We start from the raw sequence: 26,388 nt of genomic DNA, 5'->3' as shown, positions 1-26,388 counted from the left end.
GGGGCACGTTCGCAATAAAATGCCCGAGGCGGCCCCTCGTTGGGTGGCAGTCGCGGTGCCGTGGACTCGAGCGCAGTGCGCAGAGCGAACTCCGCGTGGCGATCGCGGATCGACCGCTGGTCGCTGACCCCCCGGGACGCGGAGGCGAGCCGAGTACTCGGGTGGGTGACGGATGATCTCGCCTTGCCCGTGTCTCGCTGTGTGTCTGGTGAGTGGTAGGTGTGTCTTTGGAGTGAGTGGTGAGTGGTAGGTGTGTCTTGGGAGTGTCTGGTGAGTGGTGAGTGGTAGGTGTGTCTGGTGAGTGGTGAGTGGTGAGTGGTAGGTGTGTCTGGTGAGTGGTGAGTGGTAGGTGTGTCTTGGGAGTGAGTGGTGAGTGGTGAGTGGTAGGTGTGTCTCGCGAGTGAGTGGTGAGTGGTAGGTGTGTCTGGTGAGTGAGTGGTGAGTGGTAGGTGTGTCTTGGGAGTGAGTGGTGAGTGGTAGGTGTGTCTTGGGAGTGTCTGTGAATGTGTAAATGCTGTGTTTGGCTCTCCATCGCACCGGTGTGCTGTACGAGTAACGAATCGGCACGTTCTGTTTACGTGACAAACCTCACTAATTGGCTGTGTCGGGTGGTAGCGGGTTTAACGACACATTTATATTTACGCGATCTAACCCAAACAAAAGCTATATTGTGGATGACCTTGTTCGCGACAGCCCGACTACTACGTGTTAAACTGACGAGTGTCTGGTGAGAAGAGTGAGTAGTGTCGAGTGGTAAGCGTGCGAGGTGAGCGTGAGAAGGGAGTGTCGTGTGAGTGGTGGGCACTTGGTGAGCGGTGTTTGGTGAGCGGTTCACCCAGTGGTTCGAACCGTTCGCCCAAAGTTGGCACGTTTACTGGACGTCTGGCGTCAGACGAAGAATCGTGAGCAGTGAGTGTCTCTTGTCAGGTGAGCAACGTGGTGTATTATTGCGATGAGTGGTGTTAAACGAAGAGTAGTGATTGTCAGATAAAGGTTGGTGTCTGCTGAGCGGTGAGTGTGGTGAGTGTAGTGCACCTCTGGTGATCTTGAGTGGTGAGTGCTGAGTGGTAAGTGTGGTGAGTGGTGCACCTCTGGTGATCTTGAGTGGTGAGTGGTGAGTGTGGTGAGTGTAGTGCATCTCTGGTGATCTTGAGTGGTGAGTGGTGAGTGTGGTGAGTGGTGCACCTCTGGTGATCTTGAGTGGTGAGTGGTGAGTGTGGTGAGTGGTGAGTGTGGTGAGTGTAGTGCACCTCTGGTGATCTTGAGTGGTGAGTGGTGAGTGTGGTGATTGTAGTGCATCTCTTTGTGAACTTGAGTGGTGAGTGGTGAGTGTGGTGAGTGGTGCACCTCTGGTGATCTTGAGTGGTGAGTGGTGAGTGTGGTGAGTGGAGCACCTCTGGTGATCTTGAAAGGTGTGTGCTGAGTGGTGAGTGTGGTGCATCTCTTTGTGAACTTGAGTGGTGAGTGCTGAGTGGTGAGTGTGGTGAGTGTAGTGCAGCTCTGGTGAACTTGAGTGGTGAGTGTTGAGTGGTGAGTGTGGTGAGTGTAGTGCAGCTCTGGTGATCTTGAGTGGTGAGTGCTGAGTGGTGAGTGTAGTGCACCTCTGGTGATCTTGAGTGGTGAGTGCTGAGTGGTGAGTGTGGTGAGTGTAGTGCAGCTCTGGTGATCTTGAGTGGTGAGTGCTGAGTGGTGAGTGTGGTGAATGTAGTGCACCTCTGGTGATCTTGAGTGGTGAGTGCTGAGTGGTGAGTGTGGTGAATGTAGTGCACCTCTGGTGATCTTGAGTGGTGAGTGTTGAGTGGTGAGTGTAGTGCACCTCTGGTGATCTTGGGTGGTGTGTGCTGAGCGGTGAGTGTGGTGAGTAGTGCACCTCTGGTGAACTTGAGTGGTGAGTGCTGAGTGGTGAGTGTGGTGAGTGTAGTGCAGCTCTGGTGATCTTGAGTGGTGAGTGCTGAGTGGTAAGTGTGGTGAGTGGTGCACCTCTGGTGATCTTGAGTGGTGAGTGGTGAGTGTGGTGAGTGTAGTGCATCTCTGGTGATCTTGAGTGGTGAGTGGTGAGTGTGGTGAGTGGTGCACCTCTGGTGATCTTGAGTGGTGAGTGGTGAGTGTGGTGAGTGGTGAGTGTGGTGAGTGTAGTGCACCTCTGGTGATCTTGAGTGGTGAGTGGTGAGTGTGGTGAGTGTAGTGCATCTCTTTGTGAACTTGAGTGGTGAGTGGTGAGTGTGGTGAGTGGTGCACCTCTGGTGATCTTGAGTGGTGAGTGGTGAGTGTGGTGAGTGGTGCACCTCTGGTGATCTTGAAAGGTGTGTGCTGAGTGGTGAGTGTGGTGAGTGTGGTGCATCTCTTTGTGAACTTGAGTGGTGAGTGCTGAGTGGTGAGTGTGGTGAGTGTAGTGCAGCTCTGGTGAACTTGAGTGGTGAGTGTTGAGTGGTGAGTGTGGTGAGTGTAGTGCAGCTCTGGTGATCTTGAGTGGTGAGTGCTGAGTGGTGAGTGTAGTGCACCTCTGGTGATCTTGAGTGGTGAGTGCTGAGTGGTGAGTGTGGTGAGTGTAGTGCAGCTCTGGTGATCTTGAGTGGTGAGTGCTGAGTGGTGAGTGTGGTGAATGTAGTGCACCTCTGGTGATCTTGAGTGGTGAGTGTTGAGTGGTGAGTGTAGTGCACCTCTGGTGATCTTGGGTGGTGTGTGCTGAGCGGTGAGTGTGGTGAGTAGTGCACCTCTGGTGAACTTGAGTGGTGAGTGCTGAGTGGTGAGTGTGGTGAGTGTAGTGCAGCTCTGGTGATCTTGAGTGGTGAGTGCTGAGTGGTGAGTGTAGTGCACCTCTGGTGAACTTGAGTGGTGAGTGCTGAGTGGTGAGTGTGGTGAGTGTAGTGCAGCTCTGGTGATCTTGAGTGGTGAGTGCTGAGTGGTGAGTGTAGTGCACCTCTGGTGATCTTGAGTGGTGAGTGCTGAGTGGTGAGTGTGGTGAGTGTAGTGCACCTCTGGTGATCTTGAGTGGTGTGTGTGCTGAGCGGTGAAGCTCAGTTTCAGGCACCTGCTGAGTATTTGTAACAAGTGCTGAATGTGATCAGTCTGATCAGATGATTAGGTTTAAAAAAGCCAACCCGTCTGTATGACAGCCTGCCCTCGATTGTGTTAATATTCGTGTGTAAAAAGGTTAAGGCGCAGCCCTGCAATTGCCTGCTCACGCCACGTCTGGCGGATGGGCTTCCTCTCGAGGGAGCTCTAGAGCGCATTTGGACTGCTCCCACGTTGGCCAGAGGTGATGGACGAGTTGCGAGTTCCCACACTTTGCCCGGGCGTGAAATCGTTGGAGCTGTCGGACCCTGCGTCCACGTCAGGCCGTACGAAAGAAGGAGAGGGCCACTGCCGACGGTGTACGCCACCAAATAATTGTGCGTTAGTCTGCATCTTTGCCGAGCCAAGTTGCATGCAAATTAAGTGGAGGAGGGAGGGGAATTCCAGGGAAAGTTGAGGTGGGTGGGGGGGTGTTGTTGGGAGTGAGGACGGGGTTGGGGCTATTTCGATTTATTTAAAGAAACACAACGGACGGCTCAGACACTCAAACCCACCCGATGGGGTTGAAGAGCCTTGAGGGGAGAGAAAATAGCAGGGAAGTGAAGGGCTGACCCCACCCCGCCGCCCCCACGCCACTCACCACACCTTTCGTCTGCTGCTGATGTCCTATGCAGCGCTGCGGCAGCCTGCACAGACGGGGAGCGGCTGGAGACAACCCCGGGTGAGATGCCAGAGGGAAGATCACTGCCTGCAGCCTGTACGCGGACTTCTGCATATGTACAGGTGCGTGCGCGCGCGCGTGTGTGTGTGTGAGTCGACTCAGCATCAAATCAGTTCCCGGTGCGGTGTGCAAACGTCGCCACGAGGGAGACAAAGGCGTGCGGGCGTGGTTGCTGCCCCCCCCCCCCACCTCCTGTGCCGTGCCGGCCTTCAGAGGTGATCGCTAACAGCACTTGGGCCCAACAGTCTGTTAAGTCTACACGGGGGATCTTTGTCTTTGTTAGAGGGTGCCCGCGTGCGTTCTGATCATATGCCGCAGTGGAGGGGCAAGCGCGCTCCGCTACGAACGCGAGTTCGATCCCCGCTCACGACCAATAACAGTGGCCAAATATTTCCACTTCCCCTAGTACCTGCTGCGGTGTGTAAACATCAGCACACGAACGCGTTGGGGCGTGGTGTTGGGCACCCACCCCTTCGTGTGCATGTGTCCGTACATGTCCGTACGCGTGTGTGCATGCATTTTGTATACGTGTGTGTGGGGGGGAGCGGTAGTGTAGCGGTTAGCGCACTGCGCTGCGAACATGGTGAGCCGAGTTCGATTCCCATTCACGGCCAACACCGGTGAAGATTCTCTAAAACCGGTCCTGGGCCTCCCCTAGGTCGACTCAGCAATTATACAGTAATGCAGAGAGCGATCTGCTGTGGTGTAACGGGAATGTCTCGAGTGCCTCGTCAGCGGGCCGTCTGACGTCACGCATTCCGCTCAAACCAAATCGATATGCAGGGACTCGTCTACTTACGAACAATCGACTTACGAACTTTCAGAGATGCGAACAAACCCGGTCCGTACGACCAGTCGCCCGTTCGGACCGAGAGTCGTAAGTTCAACCGCCGCGCAATAGACGGCGGTGGTGGCATCTACATCTGCAGAACGTGAAGAACCAGTGACATCTACGGCTACCGGAGATTATACGACTTGTAAAGACATTCCCCGTGTTTCGTGTACACGCCGTACACCGTGTTTGGAATCGACCGGAGTAGAGTTGGACTTATGAACAAATCGACTTACGAACAGACCTGTGGAATTTCGATTTAAAGCTTTCGTGACTGCAGGGATTCATCTTCTTGGTTCTTTCGGTAAAGTCACGTAGAAGGGAAATAATAAAATAATAAAAATAAAACATAATAACATGTTCAGACGCTGTCTTTCCGACATACCTGTTCTTCACCTGAGGACGGCTGCCTGCGTTGTGGCCGAAACGTCGTGAGAATTATTTTATTATGTTTTATTTTTATTATTTTATTATTTCCCTCCTACGTGACTTTACCGAAAGAACCAAGAAGATGAAGACCTGTGGAACCTAACTCGTTCGTAAGTAGAGGAGTCCCTGTACATAAAATGCGGAGGATGTCTGCAACAAATCAGTCGGCTTCCAATTATAACGTTGCTCTGTCAAGAGTCAGATCGTTTGATTCACTTTTAGTGGTGTCGGAAAAGAACCCAGAAATTGACTACTGTAACAAAAAAAACAAAATGCGCGAATGTTCAATTAAGATGTGCTATATCGGCGTATGTACAGCAATTAGGGAGATTAACTTTACACGCGCAACGTTATCAGAATCGGAATATGTATTGATACTGGAGGAATCCGATGAGCTCTAAGGCTCGTTTTCACAGATGTCCAGTCGGGGCGGGTCAGAACGTTACGACAACAAACAGCACAAGAACACGATAGTGGTGCAAAGTACATGAAAGGTAAACGACACAAATAGATTTATACAAATCAAACTAAACCTTTCCCATCCCACCAGGCAGAGCCCACAGATCAATTAACTTCTGTTTCAGAAGTGACCTGGCCACAAATAACAGCCCGACAAAGCGGCCCATCATTTGGGTATTTTTCGCACGAAAATAATCGAAATCATCTCAATGCACGTTTCTAAATGTGGAGAGAAAAACACCGGAGGACCCGCAGAAAGAAAAAAATCGCCGCCGCCGTGATGATGCGTCGATCAACAGAATCAGCAATCTTTATTCAGACTGGAGGAGGAATCCGATGAACCGCGAAGCTCTCAGCCGTCCAGTCGCTTCACAGAGGTCCTCTCTCGCCAGTGCCCCAGCCGTCACAATTCGACTACTTCTCTACTCCACACACACGTCCCATGTTTGAGATGAAAGCCAAGTTGCACGTGCCGTACCGAACGCGAGTGTTGCTGCATGCCCTGCATCATGACTCGAGTACGGTCCACACCATGGGCGAAATACCTTCTTGGGCTTTCAAATGCGCATTTACGCACACCCTTAGTCAGTGCTGCCACTCGCTGAAAAGGGTCTCTCGCAGTGACACTGTGTATGTATGTTGAACTTCTTTCGCACCATACGCTGCCAACCGTGCTGCTCGGAGCTGCGAGGCAAGGACAACACGTGACTCGGCGCACGCTCAAATCCCGAACAGCGTTTGGCAGTTTTAAATAACAGCCCTCTGGTGTCCGATCAGTGCGGCTCAGGCGCTTGCAGTGACGGGTCAAAGGAACTCGATTTGCGGGTCTGTTCGCAAGCGGTTCGGGCCCCTTTACGTGGCTGTGGGTTCGCATGAACTCAAGTCTCGGGTAGGGAGGGGGGGGTCCGTGTGAAGTGAAGGCCGCCACCCCTTACACGACACGTGCCGCTCCCCTCCTCGTGATGTCCTCCTTGCCCCGTGCCGCGTGTTGTGGCGCCACTTGATTTAACAAAATACATCAATCATGAACAGCCCCTGCGTGAGCTTCACACGTGCTTGCTTGTCTGTTTGAAACTTGCGGGGTTTTTTTTCCGGGGCTGCGTTAGTCCTACTTCGGTAATTATGGGGTTATTTTCGTTAGTTTAACACGTAGTGGGATTGACGCGGGAGGATTGAAGCACTACCCTGCTGCGCTTATTGCTGCAGTTCCCTCTGCTGCCCAATCCACAACATCTCAAAGACCTCTCACGCAGCCTGTTCAGTGGTCGCTGCTCTGAGCAGCATTCCGGGATTTAAACCCCCGCTTGGATTCCGAGATCTCACGAGATCGACCGAGAGCGTTCCGGGTGATTTGGCTGTACAACTGCATTCATCTAAAATTGACCGTGAAGCAAGGCCGTAATTATAATATATATTGGGGGTGTCCCCCCCAATATTCAAATATGCTCAAAATGCCCCCCCCCCCCCAATATATTGCTATAACATAGATTTCTGTTTATATGATTGTGGTTATGGTTGTACTTTATTATCCCTAATCTCTGCCATGATATTGTAAAACATAAATAAAAGTCCATCCTATGTATTAGTGATTTTTTTAAATATCTATTTTAGGCACGAAATGGCAGGAAATGAGTTTTCAAATTTAGATTTTTTTTCTGGGGGGGGGGACCCCCAGACCCCCTGGAAGATTTGGTCCCCCCCAATGTTGACTCCACGGCTACGGCCTTGCCGCGAAGGGTTAAGTGGTGACGTCCCTGTGGCGACGTGAACGACTTCATAGGCTCAGGTGGGGGGGGGGGGTACGGCAATGGGTGAGGTGGGGCCCCAATAAGTCATTTGACTCGCGCGGACGCACCCAGGCTATTGCATACCGCTGCTCCTCTTGCCCCATCACACCGCTAGGCTCACGGTCTCGAAGACTTGATGCTGTAGGGGCACTCGTGGAGTTTGTCACGGGCGCCACAACTCGTGGCTCTCGCTACCGTGGGCGGACCAAGGCACCTCCTGTCCCTACGCTCGCTACGACACTCTGACTCCCATTTATCTCCATCGGTATCTTCGTGAGCAGTTACATCCACACACATATCTGGCCTTGCTCAGCAAGCGTGATTTTAAAAAATATATATATCAAGAATTTGGTGCTGCTGCTGTTGCGTTGGCTGTGGTGGACACGCACAATTAATACAATGTGTGCTCCGTAGGTCCATTGCCCAAAACGTCATCTATTAGATAGTTTTTTTCGTCGAAAAAACTAAAACTCAGTAACAACAGCAGTTTCAATTCTATCCAAGTGTGACTAATCCATGCTGTGGATTAACCGTCATTAAATGGTTCGTCATTAATTATCCCAACAAAAAAATCCCAGTGCTGTGTTTTATGTAAATTCATGCTGATCTTAACTTAAAGCTTTCGTGACTGCAGGAATTCAAATTATTTGTGTCTTTCGGTAAAGTCACGTAGATAGGTTCAAAGAAAATAACAAAAAAAACTACGTTTCGATCGCAACACAACGCAAGCGGGCGTCATGCTGATCGTGCGTGGCAACCCAGAATCCAACACGAGCAGCGCCTGTGTTGGATTCCGGGTTCCACCTCTGATCGCTCCGCGCCGGATTGCGTGACACGCGCCGCGCGCATGTTGACAGCAACAACATCGACAATCGGGTAATACACGTGTACGTCTCCAGCTACTGCATCCGTCTCGCCACGTGAATAACAAAACGTTTTTTTCCCATACCCCTATCAGCCCACAGCGGTTGTCTGGGAGTAGCATGATACAAATCCTTAAGTTACGAGAACTAATGTAACCCATAATAGAGGGGTTTTTTTGGGTGAGATCGCGTAAATATATAAATGTATCGTTAAACCCGCCACCACCCGACACAGCCAACTAGTAAGGTTTGTCACGTAAGCAGAACGTGGCCAATTCGTCACTAGTACAGCACACCGGTTGTGTGTTGGAGAGTAAACCCACAACATTTACAATTTGACTTGGCCGTCACCTGATGACGCTAGTTGCAATTACTGGCGAAACGTCGTACTCAGTTTGTAAATGTTGTGCCTTGACTCTCCAACACACCGGTGTGTTGTTCTAGTAACAAATTGGCCACGTTCTGTTTACGTGACAAACCTTACTAGTTGGCTGTGTCGGGTGGTGGCGGGTTTAACGACACATTTATATATTTACGCGATCTCACCCAAAAAAACCCTCTATTATGGGTTACATTAGTTCTCGTAACTTACGGATTTGTATCATGCTACTCCCAGACAACCGCTGTGGGCTGATAGGGGTATGGGAAAAAAAACTTTTGTTATTCACGTGGCGAGACGGATGCAGTAGCTGGAGACGTACACGTGTATTACCCGATTGTCGATGTTGTTGCTGTCAACATGCGCGCGGCGCGTGTCACGCAACCCGGCGCGGAGCGATCAGAGGTGGAACCCGGAATCCAACACAGGTGCTGCTCGTGTTGGATTCTGGGTTGCCACGCACAATCAGCATGACGCCCGCTTGTGTTGCGATTGAAACGTCGTAGTTTTTTTTTGTTATTTTCTTTGAACCTATCTACGTGACTTTACCGAAAGACCCAAAGAATTTGAATTCCTGCAGTCACGAAAGCTTTAAGTCAAGATCAGCATGAATTTCCATAAAACACAGCACTGGATTTTTTGTTGTTGGGATAATTAATGAGGAACCATTTAATGAATGGCTCGTTGTACAGTGTCCATTAATGACGGTTAGTCCACAGCATGGATTAGCCACACTTGGATAGAATTGAAACTGCTGTTGTTATTAAGTTTTAGTTTTTTCGACGAAAAAAACAATCTAATGGACGACGTTCTGGGCAATGGTCCTACGGAGCACACTTTTTTTTAATTGTGCTTGTCCACCATAGCTAACGCAGCGGCAGCAGCACCAAATTCTTGATATATATATATTTTTTTAAATCACGATTGCTGAGCAAGGCCAGATATGTGTGTGGGTGTAACTGGTCACGAAGATAGCGATGCGACTTTTCCATCACCGATGGAGATAAATGTGAGTCAGAGTGGCGTAGCGAGCGTAGGGACAGGAGGTGCCTTGGTCCGCCCACGGTAGCGAGAGCCACGAGTTGGGGCGCCCGTGACAAACTCCACGAGTGCCCCTACAGCGTCAAGTCTTCGAGACCGTGAGCGTAGCGGTGTGATGGGGCAAGAGGAGCGGCGGTATGCAATAGCCTGGGTGCGTCCGCGCGAGTCAAATGACTTACGTACCCCCCTCCCTCCAAGCCTATGAAGTCGTTCACGTCGCCACAGGAGCGTCACCACTTAACCCTTCGCGGCATGGAGTCAACATTGGGGGGGACCAAATCTTCCAGGGGGTCTGGGGGTCCCTCCCCCCGAAAAAAAATTCTAAATTTGTAAACTCATTTCCTGCCATTTCGTGCCTAAAATATATGTAAAAAAAATTCACTAACACATTGGATGGACTTTTATTTACGTTTTACAATAATGTATAATAGTGTATTGTATTACATTGCTCTGTTTTTCTTTTTTACCTTTTCTTCATTGTATGTTATGGCAGAGATTAGGGATAAATAAAGTACAACCATAACCACAATCATATAAACAAAAATCTATTTTATATCAATATATTGGGGGGGGGGGCATTTTGAGCATATTGGGGGGGACACCCCCAATATATATCATAATTACGGCCTTGCTTCACGGTCAATTTTAGATGAATGCAGTTGTACAGCCTGCAACCAAATCACCCGGAACGCTCTCGGTCGATCTCGTGAGATCTCGGAATCCAAGCGGGGGTTTAAATCCCGGAATGCTGCTCGGAGCAGCGACCACTGAACAGGCTGCGTGAGAGGTCTTTGAGATGGTGTGGATTGGGCAGCAGAGGGAACTGCAGCAATAAGCACAGCTGGGTAGTGCCTCTATCCTCCCGCGTCAATCCAATCCGCCTTCACAAACCCAGTATTGCCCAAAATGAAGTAGTGTACAGGGTCTCCTCTACTTACGAACACTCGACTTACGAACGTCCAGAGATACGAACAAACCCGTCCGTAGGTTCAGTAGCATGTTTGGACCGAGAGTCGTAAGTTCGTCCGCCAGACGAATAGATGGCGGTGGTGGCATCCACATCTGCAGAACGTGAAGAATCAGCGGCATCTACATCTGCAGAACGTGAAGAACCAGCGGCATCTACATCTGCAGAACGTGAAGAACCAGTGGCATCTAGATCTGCAGAACGTGAAGAATCAGCGGCATCAACATCTGCAGAACGTGAAGACCCAGTAACATCTACATCTGCAGAACGTGAAGAACCAGCGGCATCTAAATCTACAGGAGATTATACAAGTTTTTACAGCCAATTCCCCTGTTAAGTGCACGTACCGTAAAAACATGTTTTGAATCGACAGGAGTAAAGTTGGACTTACGAACAAATTCACTTACGATCATACCTCCGGAATATCACTCGTTCGTAAGCAGAGGAGTCCCCTGTATGGTCAAACATAACCCTCACGACTCGCGTGACGTGACGAGGCCCTCGTCCGCACTTCCGATTAGCACGGTCTGCTACGTACGGTGCGAAAGAAGTTCAACCTACAGTACGTACATCAAAAATTGGATTTAAAAAAAAACGATGCTGTACTGGCCGTCACGCGCGTGCGTGGTTGCGCAATGGTGAGTTGTAAATTCAGCCGGTTTTACTCAACCAGATACACACTTGGCATGCTGCCCAGGGCAGGCTGTGCACGTCGCAGTACTGTACACACGTGTGTACCAACTCTCTAAAGACGCCGCCAGAGTGCAGCGGGTCATGAGCGCAACTGGAATCGCAATCCAAAAGTCGAGGCTGCGTATTGTGCGAAGAAAGTTCATCATAGCACACGTGCACGTTCCATCTCCGTGCGCGGCCTTAAATTCACCCCTTCCCCCGCCTCCCAACCTTGCTCTGCTCATCCAGCGATATAAATAAATGGGGTAGAGCACAGTCGAAAGGCAGGAAGGCACACGATTTGTGCATCCGTATACGGTGCTTGGCAAGAAACGCCTGCAATATAAATCATTTCACAAGCAGCCCAAACATGGCACGGCTGAATAGGCACACGCTATGGAAGCATTATAGTCTTCTTTAAGTAGAACTATTTCCCTGTTATCGCCTGAACGTCTTATCCTGATTTTCTCAAACTTTTGCGACACAATTTTTATACGGACAAAAAATAAGGACTGAGAAGCTTCGGTGGTAGAAGGGGCAGCCCTGCAATTTCTCGCTCGCGCCTCGAATATAGACGGGCCATCCCGATGGGGTGTTTTGGCCTACTCTTCCTCACTGGGCAGCTATTCTTGGGAAGAGGTGGGGGCTTTCCCAGACTTTATCCCCACCGCACGCGTCCAGCCGGTCCACCCCATTCCTGTACAGGGGCTCCTCTACTTACAAGAGGTCTGTTCGTAAGTCGAATTGTTCGTAAGTCCAACTTTACTCCTGTCAATTCCAAACACGTTGTACGGCACGAATACTGAACACGGGGAATGGCTCTAGGAGTTGTATAATCTCATGTAGACGTAGGTGCCACTGGTCATTCGTGTTCTGCAGATGGAGATGCCACCGCCCCCATCTCTTGCGCGGCGGTTGCAATTACGACTCTGGGTCCGAACACGCAACTGGACATACGGACAGGTTTGTTCGTGTCTCTGAAAATTTCGTGAGTCGAATATTGCCAAGTAGAGGAGTCCCTGTACACCGAGGCAGTGTCTATACAGCGTTATGTACACATGTATACACTGTGTGTGTATATATACCTGACCAGCGTGCAAAGAGTAGACCAACATCACACTTTGCGTATCGTCACAGGTTAAGTTAATGTGAAACCGATGGGTGTTACATGGATGGACAAATGAAATGGCACACACACACAACTCAAACAAAACAGAATAAGGGATGAAAACAAATGTGCACGTACATCTTTGGGAGCAAGTTACAAATGATACCAACAAAGTGCAATGATCACCACGACTACATTAAGAGCAACCCAATACTCTAAGCGCATTTTTCTAAGTTTGGAGGGAATAAAAAACGGAGCACCCCGAAGAAAAATCCACGCAACCACGGGGAGAGAGACGTGCCAACTCCAAAAATATATACAGCAGGCGTCAGGTCGGGATCGAACCCACGGACCTCCTGCATAGCAGGCGAGGGAGTTAACATCTCGCCACCACGTCGCCAAAACTACCCAAATCTCCGCTCCCTCTCAGCGGCACGACGCTGTTGATGAGCAACTTTTTTCTGCAGATTTTGCTTGGGGGCGAGGGGGGGGGGCCGGGGGGGCGGGGGGGAGGTGGGGGGAGTAGAAGGCTGGGAGGGGGGGTGGCCTTTATGTGCCTCTCACCAGCGTGAGAGGTGACCTGTCGACCCGTCTCTCGCCACCACGGCGCCCTTCAAATCATGGCGGCACGTCACGTGGTTGTGCCTCGTGGGTTTCTGTGTTTGCAGGTGATGCTCTGGGCCGTCGCCATCATCTGCGCCGCTCTGTGGAGCAGCGCGGCCGCGTGCGGCAATCTGAACATCAGCAGGCCCGCGGCCTACCTGAGCGCAATGGTAACTTGATTCGCAATCGACGGCACAAAAAACGAAATGCGTCGTGAAACCCTCCTCCGAACCCGACACGTGGAGATTGATTCATACCGCCGTCACCACGTGCGGATCTAGAAGTTCTTCAGCAGCACCGGTGTGTTGGAGAGTAATGTCGCGACGTTTGAATGGGTGCAACCTTCCGACTGTTCGTTGCAACCGGCATCATCAGGCAGCTGCCTTGAAGTGTGAAAAAGTTTCTCTACTCTTGGGCCTTAAATAGGAGGGGGGGGAGTGTCATCATCAACGTGCGTCCAGCAGCGAGGAATGTCAGGAAGTGATACTTGGAGGTTAATGGATTCACAATAAGTTCAGTTACTTTTAGCTTACAATAAATATTGTTATCTGTGGTACTGTGATATACATTTATATATGCTAACGTGATGAAACTGGTTAGTCGTAGTTGTACTAGATGGTTGTTAGATTATACAAATGTATGTTAAAGATGTGAATATAAGGTCAACATTTACGTGGTGTTACTGGTTAGGTATATCATCTTGGTTCTTTCGGTAAAGTCACGTAGAAGGGAAATAATAAAATAATTAAAAATAAAACATAATAAAATACAATTCTCACGACGTTTCGGCCACAACGTGAGCAGCCGTCCTCAGGTGAAGAACAGGCTGTCGGAAAGACACCATTTGAATGGTTAGGTATAGTTGACTAGTGATATTAAATGGTGAGTAATGTTGCAATACTGCTGTCTTAGTTACAGTAAATACCACTGCCGATGGCGACGCGTTGCAAAGATAGCGTTTACTCACCAGCGCAATGCAACTGTTTTGTTGAAGAATCCTGAGCTTCGTAGGTTCCAAATTACCTAAATAAATAAATAAAAAGCGCCAACTTAAAACGCGCCGCCGCGCAATATTCGCTCACTGTTCAAGAGAAGTCGAGCGTAGGCGTCAGGATATTTATTTACACTGCAGGAGAAATCCGATGAGCTGTGAAGCTCTTTTTGCACAGATGTCCGGTAGGGGCATTGCGTCAGAACGGAACAACAGCAAACAATGCAGAAACACGATAGGTGTGCAAAACATACGTCTTAGAGAGGACAGGAGCCACAGACAAGCGGGAGCAGATGGTGAATACTGCCCCAGAGCTCTGCGGTCCTCTTTGTATGAAGGTTTTTACTGGTAGGAACCTCCTGGTTACACCAGCCCACAGGGGATTATTGTGTCCGTCGTGCAGGGATGGGCTGGGTGGGGAGGGAGGGGCTGGGTGGGGAGGGGAGGGTGGGGAGGGGCTGGGTGGGGAGGGTGGGGAGGGGCTGGGTGGGGAGGGTGGGGCTGGGTGGGGGGTGGGAGGGGTGGGGCTGGGTGGGGAGGGGCTGGTCACCCCGTGGTGCCCTTATAAAACTCAACGTTTAACCTACTCACGCCGGCTTGTGCCCGCCCTCACAGTCGGGCATGTTTGCGGAATACACCACGCCGCCGTTGACCCTGGCCATTGACCGAGCAACCCAACGTTCCTACCAGCTCCCTCCGCAGGATTGTGTTCAGCCAATTAATGATTGTTTACATATGTGAGGAAAGTGGAGCACTCGGGGAAAACCCACTCGTGCCAGTGGGGGCAACACATTATCCCATACAGATGCAACTTTCCCCTGATGGCCACGGGAAGGGAGTTTTACAATTATTAAACTAAAACTATATATATATTTCGAGGTAAGACCCACTGAGCTATTAATAGTTATATTTCTCAGAAGCAACCTGGCTATCACAAATGATAGCTCAACGAAGTGGCTTATCGTGTGGACATTCATCGCAGCAGCCAAATACCCTAAACAGCACGACGTGTGTGCGACTCACCAACCCTCGCGCCTCCGCAGTGCTGGATTACAGGCATGGGCCACCACCGACCCGGGCGAAAGTCAACATCAAGTCTTCTTCTTTCGCGTGGGCTGATGTAGATGCAGAGAAAGAACTACGATTTCACAAACAGAGGGTCAAGCCCAGATCGCCGCGCCAGGAGCAGTAGCGGGAGTGGTCTCGCCGTGATGTCTCCTTCGAAGAAAAACAAGTGATGATTAATTAATTGGCATTGAGCTTGAAAAGACGTGGCCTTGGATAGTCTCTGTGCAAGGGGAGACTTTGCCCACACCCTGCCTGACGGAGAGCATCACGTGGGACACTCCTTTCAACTGTTTTTTTTACGGGAGAATTTTGAAAATAAATCCTACCGCTTTATACAAATGTGTACGTGTAAAAAATAAAAAACCCTAAATATTTGACGGCATCCTTTCGTTTGAAATTGGACTGCGGTGAAGGGGTTAGCAAACACACAAACAAAAATCCCGTCAGGTTAAAATCAATTGGGTTGGCATGGCATTGCAAGGCACTGCTTCGAGTTTGGGGCAGTTTGACTCGTCTGGTAACGATTCGAAACAGTTGCCTTGGAGAATGTCCGTTGCTAAATACATCACTGATTATACACTTTTCAAGACACTTTTATTGACCGTGTAGATTTTTTGCGAGTTGTTTGCCCTTCCGCAACGCTGTCAGTCATTGCCCAAATAATGTGGTTATCTGTTGCGGTTGTATTAAGGAGACGGGGCTGGGGGTCGTTATCTATCGCGGTTAGGGCAGTGGCGTGGGTCCAAAATGCATTTCAGAGGTGACCTCTAACCTCTGCATATGTCACCTAGGGCACTAATAAACGTAATCATCATCATCAGCCATGATCAATCAACTGCTGGTTGAAAGGCCTCCCCAAGTCACGACCATCTCGATCCTAGCTGTACGTATGTTGAACTTCTTTCACACCGTACAACAAACAGAATACAACAACAAGCGGTTCAGTTTTTGTGTTCTTCCTCCTCTCTAAAACTAAAATCCAAGCAACCACGGAGAGAGAGAGACACGCAAACTCCAAATATACAGCAGCAGGCGTCAAGGGTACGGGATCGAACCCACGACCTCCTGTATACCGGGCGAGGTAGATAACATCTCGCCACGATCGCCTGGCTCCGGACTCGTTAGTGGCAGGCAGTGGCAACTGGGTTTATCTGCACGCTCCACCTTGGCGTTTTGCAGTCTCCGATAACGCCTGCGGGTTAATTCTAAACCAAAGGCAACGCGCGGCAATGCGCCTGTGCTGGGCTCCTGCCGGGATACACTTTCCCCGCAAAACTGCACGGATTGCACGAGAAAACCACCGATCCAAGCACCCGCCGTTGCTTGCCACATTCGCAATGAAATTCGCCCGCATCATGTGTCACCCGAGATGGTAAAATGCAAAAAAAAACACCAGGGCAGAGTTTGCAACCTCCCATGACTGAAGCCCACGAGCAACAAACATTTAGGTCAGACTGCTTGGGTCTGTACGGTCAGCGTGGTTGAGATCAGAAGGGGAGGCAGGGCCGGATTACAATTTTGTAGGCCCCGGGACTACAGGTGTAATGCGGGCGTAAACGACCTCCCGGAAGTGACGTGGGCTACGTGAGCGACAGCAGCCTGGGGCTGCAGAGCAGAGAGTATATAGGGGAGTGCCGTGAGGGAAAAGAGATCGAACCCAAATAGAGGACACAGGACAGAGAGAAGCGTCCGAGTCTTTTATTACACATGTACTGTGAGGCCACCAGTAATATTTTCAAAAGGAAAACAAAGTTAAAGAAAATTTTAATTACATTTTTTGACAAGGCTAACAATAAATAAAATTCAGCATTCACAAACGAAATCACTTTTCACTTCATCTCTGGAGGCCCTCCAGCTGAGGGTAGGGCGACGATCCGATCGCCTACCGCGGTGGTTCTCAATCTGTGGGTCGGCGGGAGTGCGGGGGCGGCAGGCTGCGGCATGGATACTGTGCAGGAGGAGTTGTGAATGTGCGCGGTGATTGTCGGTGTCACGTTGCGCCGACAAAAACACACGAATGCACAACAACATTAAGGAAATTTGTTTTGCGATAACGCGTTGCGAGTGGTGCACGAGCACAAACAACAACAACAACAACAAGCTCGAGACAATGAAAATATATTTACGTACTATGAAGGGCCATTGTTTAGTAACGTTGCTTATTCGACACATCGTGGGGAGGCGGCATTCATCCGAAATTCGGAAGACAAATAGCCGTGAATTAATGAAAATGTTGCTTTCACTTGCCTCGTGCTTCAAACGAAAGTGGCCTCTTCCAAGCCATCAATGACACCGTGCGTGCATCCTTGTGGCTGCTGTTCGAAAAGGCAGACTTCCCCCAGGACTACTGCATCGAGTCAGCGGGCCACCTCTCCCCAGGGGACAGCACGCTGGTGAGAGAGAGGCGCACGATGGACACCCCATCCCAGCCCTCCACTCTCCCCTCCCCTCCCTCCCCTCCCTCCCCTTCGTCCCTCCTTTTTTTTAACGATCAGACGAGAAAGATGCTCGGTCTTTCGGCACTTTACTTCGTTCATCATGTCGGTTTTTTTTGTATTTTTGTTGTTTTCTTATGTGCTCCCTTTTTAATCAAAGATATAACGCGGGTTTCCCGTGTAACATTAGTCCCATTGTGTGTTACTGTGTTCATAGACACCAACAAGAAAACAAATCACCCTCAAAAACCCATCACCAGATCCCCTGCTACTGCGCTACCAGCACCATAGCGGCGAAGGCACCTGCCTGACCTCCCTCCCCTCCCTCCCCTCCCTCCCTCGCCGCCCTTAGCAAAAGCTACGGACACAAGTTTCTCATTACCAGTGCAGTGCCGCTGAGAGGGAGTGGAGGGTCGGGCAGTTCAGTTGGCGCGGTGGTGGAGAGATGTTCACTCGACAAAAGTTCGTGGGTTCGATCCCAGATCCAGACCCTGACGTCTCTATATTTGGAATTTGCGTGTGTCTCTCCCAGGCCTCCAAAAACCTTTTCGCAGCCCTGCTCATTGGGTGATAATCTAAAAAAAACTGAGTTTACATTCGTAATCAGAGGGCTGAGTTTGCATTGCCGAGTTGATAATCTATGGTTTTAAGCCAAGCAGCTGTCTGTGATTAAGCTGGGTTCTCAAGTTTAGTGAGTTGATGGCCTTAGCCTGGACACCAATTACTATAAATAAAACAATCACATTAAATTATTTTGTGATTAGCGCAGCGGTTAGCGCGCCGCGCTACAAACCCAGTAACGATGATCTGAACCAGTCCTGGGCCTCCCATAGGTCGATTCAGCCTCAAATGAACACCTGGTGCGGTGTAGAAACATCACCAAGGGGGAGACAGACAGGTGGCGTGGTGCTGGACAACCCACCCACTCACGTGCCACCTTACATGAGCTGCTCGCTAACAGCACTTGCTCCAACAGTCTGTATAAAGCTACACGGGGGCAGATCTTTGTCTTCGGCGAAACTGAGGATGTGCGCCTGCGTGTGCCCCCCCCGGCCGGCCACGTGTGCAGGACGCCCGCTGCATCCTGCACGTGTGGTTCTCCATCATGGGTGACACGCTGAGCGAGCTGCTGCGTAAACTGGACCAGGGCGGCCGCCTGTACAGGGACGTGGAGAACCTCTTCAACTACGCGAACTCTATACAGATCGATTGCGTGAGCGTGGACGTGAGCAACACACGCCACCCCCCCCCCCCCGGCTCTGTGTCGTTTGTTTGGCAACGCGTTGGCGAGATGTTAACTCCCTAGCCCGGCATGCAGGAGGTCTGACGTCTGTATATTTGGAGCGTGCGTGCGTCTCTCCCCGTGGTCGTGTGTTTTTTTTTCTCTGCGTCCTCCTCTGGTTTTCCCCCCTGCTGTAATGATAAGCCACTTCGTTGAGCTATCATTTGTGGGCAGTTGCTGCTCATCTACGAGTCGTACAGCCAGTCACTCGGTACTGCCTGGTGCTTCTCACTTCACTTCTCACCCCCCCGCCTGCTCCGACTGCGCAGGAGAATACGTGCTCGCTCAGCGCGCTGGTGCACAAGGAGGCGATCACGCCCAGCTACTTCCGCGCGCTGATGCTCAAGTCCTTCCAGGCGGTTCGGTTCATGAACGGGCAACCCGGCGCGGTGCCAGCCACGGTGCTCGCCCGCTGGCTGCCCACCGAGTCGGCCGCCCAGCTCGGCAAGGCTTGCGTCTGCTCTGAGGTGTGCCGGCCCGCGGCCGAGACGACGTCACCGCCGGTCTCGTCCCAGACGAACGCCGCCCGCGCCGCAGGTGTGCGACCCCCCGAACGTGGCGCGCGCCTCTTCCCCACAATCCTGACCCACCTGGGCCACGTCTCTCGCCATGGTGCTGGCATGTGGCCGACAGCTGTCACCTTGAACCCACCTTGTCCCCCCCCCCCACTTCTCGTCCCATCCCATAACCATCACCAACTTCACCCCCCCCCGTCCCCGCTTTCCCCGACTTAATTGCGTGGCACGTCGCGCCGGACACAATCCATCTCGCCAAACAACAACAACAACAACCGCCGCCATTCACCACTAAGTGGCGGTGATGACACCACGACGCTTGTGCCATGCTAGGTGCTCTTTGAGGCCACGTGAAGTGTCGAAGGCCTGCTGACAGAAGGCCACGGAACGGTCCCAGGTGCCGTGGGTTGACTGCCTGAAATTATTGGCAGACGCACCACCTGTGCCCCCTACTGTGTCAACTTGCTGCGTTCTAGCTGCCCGGCACTCTGCTTATTGTTGTGAGCGTCGCTCCTCTGCCCTCCGTCCGTTGTTGCTGGAGGGTGACCGCCTCCACAGAGGCCGATCTTTACTACGCTCATACCGATTATCGGCAAGTCTAATCAACTCCACATCCTTCGAAACCGCATCAGACCATCTTTTCTCCAGCCCATGCCATGCCCATAATAACGCTTTTTCCTGGGTTAGATCACGTACATTTCAATACGTCTTAAAACCCGCCAACACCCGACACTGCCAAGAAGCGTGGTTTGTCACGTAAACAAAACGTGGCAATTAGTTACTACTTCAGTGTGTTGGAGAGTAAACCCACGACGTTTACAATTCGAGTCCCCTGACGTTTACGTACTCAAAATTGCCATGCCCGTTGGAGCGAGCCCCCCTCTATCTGACCGAACAGAAGCTACTTGGCCATGTCACCCTCCCTCCCCCAATCCGTCCACCTGCCCGTAACGCCCCTACCCACCCCCGCCCACTAAGGGAAGGTTGGAGAGACGGAGGTGGCCTCGGAGCGACTGTGGGGACTGCTCGTGGTGCCGCTGGGCGCGCTGTGCGTGACGCTCGCCGCCCTGTTGTGGAGGCGGCTCGGGCGTCCAGCCCCACGCCTGCCCCCCGCCACCACAGGCCGCACGGCCCCCCCAAACCGGGTCCCCCCCAAAGTAAGCAACACACGCGACGGCCGCGCTGCGTCATCGCACGTAAAATGTAACTTTTTTATTTTTATTTTACCAGGTAAGGCCTCACTGAGCCTTACATAGCTCTTTTTCAGAAGCGACCTGGCGGTCACAAATGACGGCGCAACGAAAGTGACTTGTCACCGTGTGGGAATGTACAGTAGCCAAAAACTCTGCACGCACGTTGATTCGAAATGTTGGAGTGGAAAAACCGGAGGACCCGGAGAAAAATGACCACGCGACCACGGGCAGAGTGAACACGCAAGCTCCAAAAGAGCGGGCGTCGGGGTCGGGATTGGGATCGAATACACGACCTCCTGCACACCAGGCGAGGGAGTTAACATCTCGCCAAATGCGATGCCTCACGTCAAGGAAATAAAATTACATTGCCTGAAACGTCGCCTATAGTATATATTTATTTTCCCCATTCAAGACCACGTAGTGTTATTGACGGATGTGCTGAGTTTTATTATTATCTCTGCCTTCTTCTTGGTTCTTTCGGTAAAGTCACGTAGAATGGAAATAATTAAATAATAAAACATTATTTAATAATTCTCACGACGTTTCGGCCACAACGCAAGCAGCCGTCCTCAGGTAAAGAACAGACAGAGTCTGTCTTATCGACAGACCTGTTCTTCACCTGAGGACGGCTACTTGCATTGTGGCCGAAACGTCGTGAGAATTATTTTATTATGTTTTATTTTTATTATTTTATTATTTCCATTCTACGTGACTTTACCGAAAGAACCAAGAAGATGAATCCCTGCAGTCACGAAAGCTTTAAATCGAAATATCTCTGCCTTGTGCACCACTTCCGACGCACCAGCATCACGAAATAACGTTGTGTTGATATCGACTGTTCATACAAGTAAAGTTGGGCTTGAGAAGGCCAGATCGCTGGGATGATGGCCAGTGGTGAAGACTAACAACGGAGTGGCAGCCAATGGAAGGAAGCCCACCTAAAAAGGAGTGCGTTCGACGCAGAGATGGAACGATGAAATCAGCTCACGTGCGGGAACCAAACTTGGATTTTTGACTTCGCAAGATCGTGAGACAAATTTGGCAAGAACTTGGGAAGGCCTTCATCCAGCAGTGGATAGATCATAGCTGTTGTTGGTGATGGATGATTATGACATATTCTACAGGCAGTTAGTTTGTCCAGCATTTGCTCGCTTATATGTGTTGCCCTGCCACCCGATTGTAAATTTGTGGACTTTAAGCTGGAATAACCATGGTTACTACCAACATTACCTTCACTCATTGACTTCTCTACCTCACCCACTTACCAGACCATGGGTCATAACAACACATTCACACACTCACCATACTGCAGGTCTCAACACACAGACCAACTCACCACACCGCAGGTCACAACAACACATTCACACACTCACCACGCCATATGTCACAACAACTCACTCACCCACCCACTCACTACACCACACCGCAGGTCACAACAACACAGTCACCCATTCATCACACCACAGGTCACAACAACACACTCACCCACTCCCCACACTATAGGTCACAACAACACTCACTCACTCACCACAATGCAGGTCACAACAACACCCACCCACTCACCACACTGCAGGTCACAACAACACCCACCCACTCACCACACTGCAGGTGACAACAACACCCACCCACTCACCACACTGCAGGTCACAACAACACTCACCCACTCACCACACTGCAGGTGACAACAATACACCCACCCACTCACCACACTGCAGGTCACAACAACACTCACCCACTCACCGCACCGCAGGTCACAACAACACTCACCCACTCAGCACACTGCACGTCACAACAACACTCACCCACTCACCACACTGCAGGTCACAACAACACTCACCCACTCACCACACTATAGGTCACAACAACACTCACCCACTCACCGCACCGCAGGTCACAACAACACTCACCCACTCACCGCACCGCAGGTCACAACAACACTCACCCACTCACCACACTATAGGTCACAACAACACTCACCCACTCATCACACTGCAGGTAACAACAACACACTCACCCACTCACCACACCACAGGTGACAACAACACACCCACTCACCACTCCTCTTTCTGCATCTTCCCTTGGATTCCTCGCAGCAGCCAGAAATGCTCTTCATCTTTCGATTTAAAGCTTTCGTGACTGCAAGGATTCATCTTCTTGGTTCTTTCGGTAAAGTCACGTAGAATGGAAATAATAAAATACAACATAAAATAATTCTCACGACGTTTCGGCCACAACGCAAGCAGCCGTCCTCAGGTGAAGAACAGGTCTGTCGGGAAGACAGACGATTGGGAGCTGAGCAGATCCACGCTCGAATGGGTGGCCACCGTGCACAGACATGCCGTGAGAGGCCGCGGAGGGCAGTGCAGAATCATGCAATGCTTGTCGGCACGATGTACACTTCGCATGCCCCCATATCTATGTCCCTCCCCCCCACATCTTCACGACCCGCGCAGCACAGAAACGGTCAGGCGGCACCCATAGTGGGCACGGTGCGTCGAGGGTTCTCATCCGGCAGCGGACTGATACAATTGCACGACATCATGCTCCTCGTTCTATTTAAGGCAGTCCCCGGGTTACGGAAGGGTTAGGTTCCCGAGAATGATCCGTAACCCGAATTTTCCGTATGTCGGACACTGAACAATTTTTTTCCAAAATCGAAATCAATTCCATTTACCTTAATCATCGTGAAGCTCGAGGTTCCCGAGAATGATCCGTAAGGCTTTTTCGGTAAAGTCACGTAGGTAAAAAAATATAAAATTAATATAATTAATAATAGAAATAAAATAATAAATCACATAAATCACAATAATAAATCCGTGATTTATTATTGATTTCTATTATTACTTCTATTATTTTTATTTTTTACCTACGTGACTTTACCGAAAAAGCCTTAGAGTATGAATCCTTGCAGTCACGAAAGCTTCAAATCTAGAATCCGTAAGGCTGCCCGCCTCACGCCTCCTCGCTCCACGGTATTCATCCGCAAACCTCACCGCGGCTGCACTACTTGCGTTTGCGTAACTAACGCAACACATTTCCGCGTAATTATTATTATATTTTTTTTAATTATGGGAATATTTCCGTAAGGTCGGATTACCTTAAGTCAGGTGTTCCACAACCCAGGGAACTGTCTGTACATGCATATCTATGACATCTACCTGTCCTAGTGTGAGATTAAAAATGCAGAAAACTTTAGAGCTCAGATTCTTGTGCTGCTTTGTACAAGCTTCTGGATTTGGTTTCAAGCAGGGAAAGAGTTTTAGTTTTTTTTCAATGTTTTTAGATCCCTAATTCAGTCTCATGATCTTGAGGCCTCCAGTGCCGTGGGGGTGTGTGGGTTGGTGTGTTTTTTTTGCGACAAATGTTGCATTTTCCCATGGGCGATGATGAGGTGCCAATACTCTTGAGTCGCCAGGAGAGGGCGGTTCACACTCCGTCTCGCGTGAGCTGGAGAGAGATCGTGGCTTCGGGGGCGTCCATAAATGACGTCACGCACCTAGGGGGGGGGAGGGGGGAGTCAGACATCTGTGACGATGTGTGACGAGGGGGGGGGGGTTTGAGAAATGTGACGTCGCATCAAAATGCGCAACTTTAAAAAAATATCGACAACACGTTCTACTTATTTAAATAGACTTTTTAATACATGTTTTCTCCTGCAGCATCAGAGTGCAGCGCCACATTAAATACGCACTACAATGACAATAGTTTAAAGCGATTTGAAGCATGCTTTATTTTTTAGGGGGGGGGGCAGAGCTTTGTGACGTCATATTTGAGGGGGGGTCTGACTTTTTGTGACGCCGTGTGACGAGGGGGGGGTCAAAAATCGTTCAAAATCGCGTGACGTCATTTATGGACGGCCCCTTATCTCCGGGTGCTCCGGTTTCCTCCGACGCGCGTGTAAACCACTCGTCGTGAAATCAGTTGAAGACATTACCTACTCGAATCACCCAGAAATGTCTGTCCGTCCCGTGACGTCACTCCACATGAGACCCCTCCCCCGCGTGACGTCACTCCACATGAGACCCCCCCCCCCCGAGTGACATCACTCCACATGAGGCCCACCACCCCCTCATTAATATTCATGAGTTGGTGGATTTTTACACGAACGCACAAGAAGGTCGCGCACTCCACATGCCGCACCCCTCCCCTCATTAATAATCATGAGCGGGTGACGTCACTCCACATGCCGCACCCCTCCCCAATAACCAATAGCGGGTGACGTCACTCAACATGGGGCAACCCCCCCCCCCCCCTCATTAATAATCATGAGCTGAACAATATTTCTATTGAATATTTCAGATTTACTAATATACACCCGTCCTTGGACGGGCTATTGTTAAAATTAAAACCCTTGATGACGGGGGGGGGGAGGGACCCTCCTGAAAAAAACTCCTTGGACACGGCTGTGGCTTTCCTGGGTAGCTCCGAATCCGTGTGTTTATTTCCTTACTTGCTTCATGAACTGCTCACAAACGGTGTGACGTGAGATGCCTTCGCCGGGGTTGATTCGATGGGACCACTCATCCGATCCATCTGCCAATGGATGCCTCAATGCTGACACGTGCTCAGATGGCGATGGGTTTACAGCCCTTTACCAAAGTGGTGCTCACCACTGCCCTGTGAATCCAGAGACGTCAAAATAAATTTTCAATCATGGCCAACAATCATGGCCAACAATCATGGCCAACACCAGCGGCGAGTGATATATGAAACGGGTTTGGGTTGCCAGCCGCTCCCCCCCCACATTCCACCGCCCTCTTCACCAACCCATACTGAGCAGCGTGGTGAAGTATGGTCAAACGACCTCCATGACTAACACGCAAGGCTGCCACCTTGTCCTGGTTCTCACAGGATCGTCCAGGACAGGCAGCTGTCCTGGGAAATCTATCAGTCTTCCTGGGACATAAAAATGCTCCGGTTTTTGTCGGAAGCGTAACAATAATAATAATGATCGCAATGCCCCACTCAAGACAATGCATTCAGCTGACGTTCTCCCAACGTCCGGTATTGTGAAATAGTTTTACTCGCACCATTGACATGTCCAGATTGTTGTTGTGCTTCAGAGGTGGCAACCTAACTGGCTTACAGAAATCGATTGAGGCGTTTTATCCAGCAGTGGATTGTCAAAGCCCTGCAAACGATTATCAAATATTATAAATGTTTGTAAACCTAGCATTTGGATCAATCGTATCACGTTCACTAGTTCTGTTAAAGTTGTTCTGCACACTTACGGCATAGTCGCTATTCTCATGAATTGTCTATGCCGGCCACTTTAAGATGATTTTATCACCAATGGCGATATCAGCAAATAGCCTAATAGTACTCCAATTGTAAATGTTGTGGGTTTACTCTCCAACGCACCGGTGGGCTGTACTCGTCACGAGTTGGCACGTTTTGTTTACGTGACAACCCTCACTAATTGGCTGTGTCGGACGATGGTGGCGGGTTGAACGACACATTTAAATTTACGCGATCTAACCCCCCCCGCCCCTCCCCTCCCCAAAAAAAACTTTATTACGAATATCAAAAATTTGCATTTTCAATTCCATTCGTCGTGCCCGATTTTGTAACACACTCAACAGAAAAGAAACCCCCTATATATATCAGCACCCTTCGTTTGGTCTCGTCCCCAGCGCCTGCCGTTGCTCCAAACGCGCCTCGCGAGAGCATCTGACGGCCCTGCGGCTCGAGGGGCCGAGCCGCACGGCCCCGTCGGCGCAGCGGCGACCCCAGGCGACGAGCAAGCGGCGAGCAGCAGCAGCAGCGGCGGCAGCGGCCGAGACGACACGTGAACGGGCGGCGAGCGCGCAGCGTTGCCTCCTCGACGTCGCGAGATACATCTTCGGCCGCTCTGCACGGCCTCCTCCTCCCCCGCCACCGCCGCCCCTCGCCGTAGTCTAGAGCCGAGGTGGGCAGCCCCCCCACCCCCCCCCCCGGTGGCAGCAGCCGTCCGCTGTGGTGCGGCACGATGGAAACGCGGTGCCGGGCCCCGACAATTGCGCAGAAGTCTGCCTGTAGGGAAGGGGTT

At 50.7% G+C, this 26,388-nt stretch overlaps 1 protein-coding gene across 3 annotated transcripts; it reads left to right on the top strand.

Annotated features, from left to right (window-relative positions):
* LOC144932440 (uncharacterized) lies at window positions 1-26,388 on the top strand. 3 transcript variants are annotated; one of them, XM_078856505.1, is made up of 8 exons: window positions 1-161; window positions 3,690-3,798; window positions 12,942-13,046; window positions 17,263-17,328; window positions 18,440-18,583; window positions 18,922-19,189; window positions 20,146-20,324; window positions 25,994-26,388. In XM_078856505.1, exons 2-8 carry the CDS (start codon window positions 3,742-3,744, stop codon window positions 26,150-26,152), a joined length of 978 nt encoding a protein of 325 aa, XP_078712631.1. In that variant the 5' UTR covers window positions 1-161; window positions 3,690-3,741; the 3' UTR covers window positions 26,153-26,388. The 3 variants fall into 3 exon arrangements, with proteins under 3 accessions (XP_078712631.1, XP_078712630.1, XP_078712632.1); XM_078856504.1 differs by having other exon boundaries at window positions 18,440-18,595; XM_078856506.1 differs by having other exon boundaries at window positions 18,440-18,595; window positions 20,151-20,324; window positions 25,994-26,112.

This window comes from Lampetra fluviatilis, chromosome 5 (assembly GCF_964198595.1).
Source record: "Lampetra fluviatilis chromosome 5, kcLamFluv1.1, whole genome shotgun sequence".
Taxonomy (NCBI): Eukaryota; Metazoa; Chordata; class Hyperoartia; order Petromyzontiformes; family Petromyzontidae; genus Lampetra; species Lampetra fluviatilis.
Note: the sequence above shows the minus strand (reverse complement) of the source record. Positions and strands in the feature narration are given on the sequence as shown.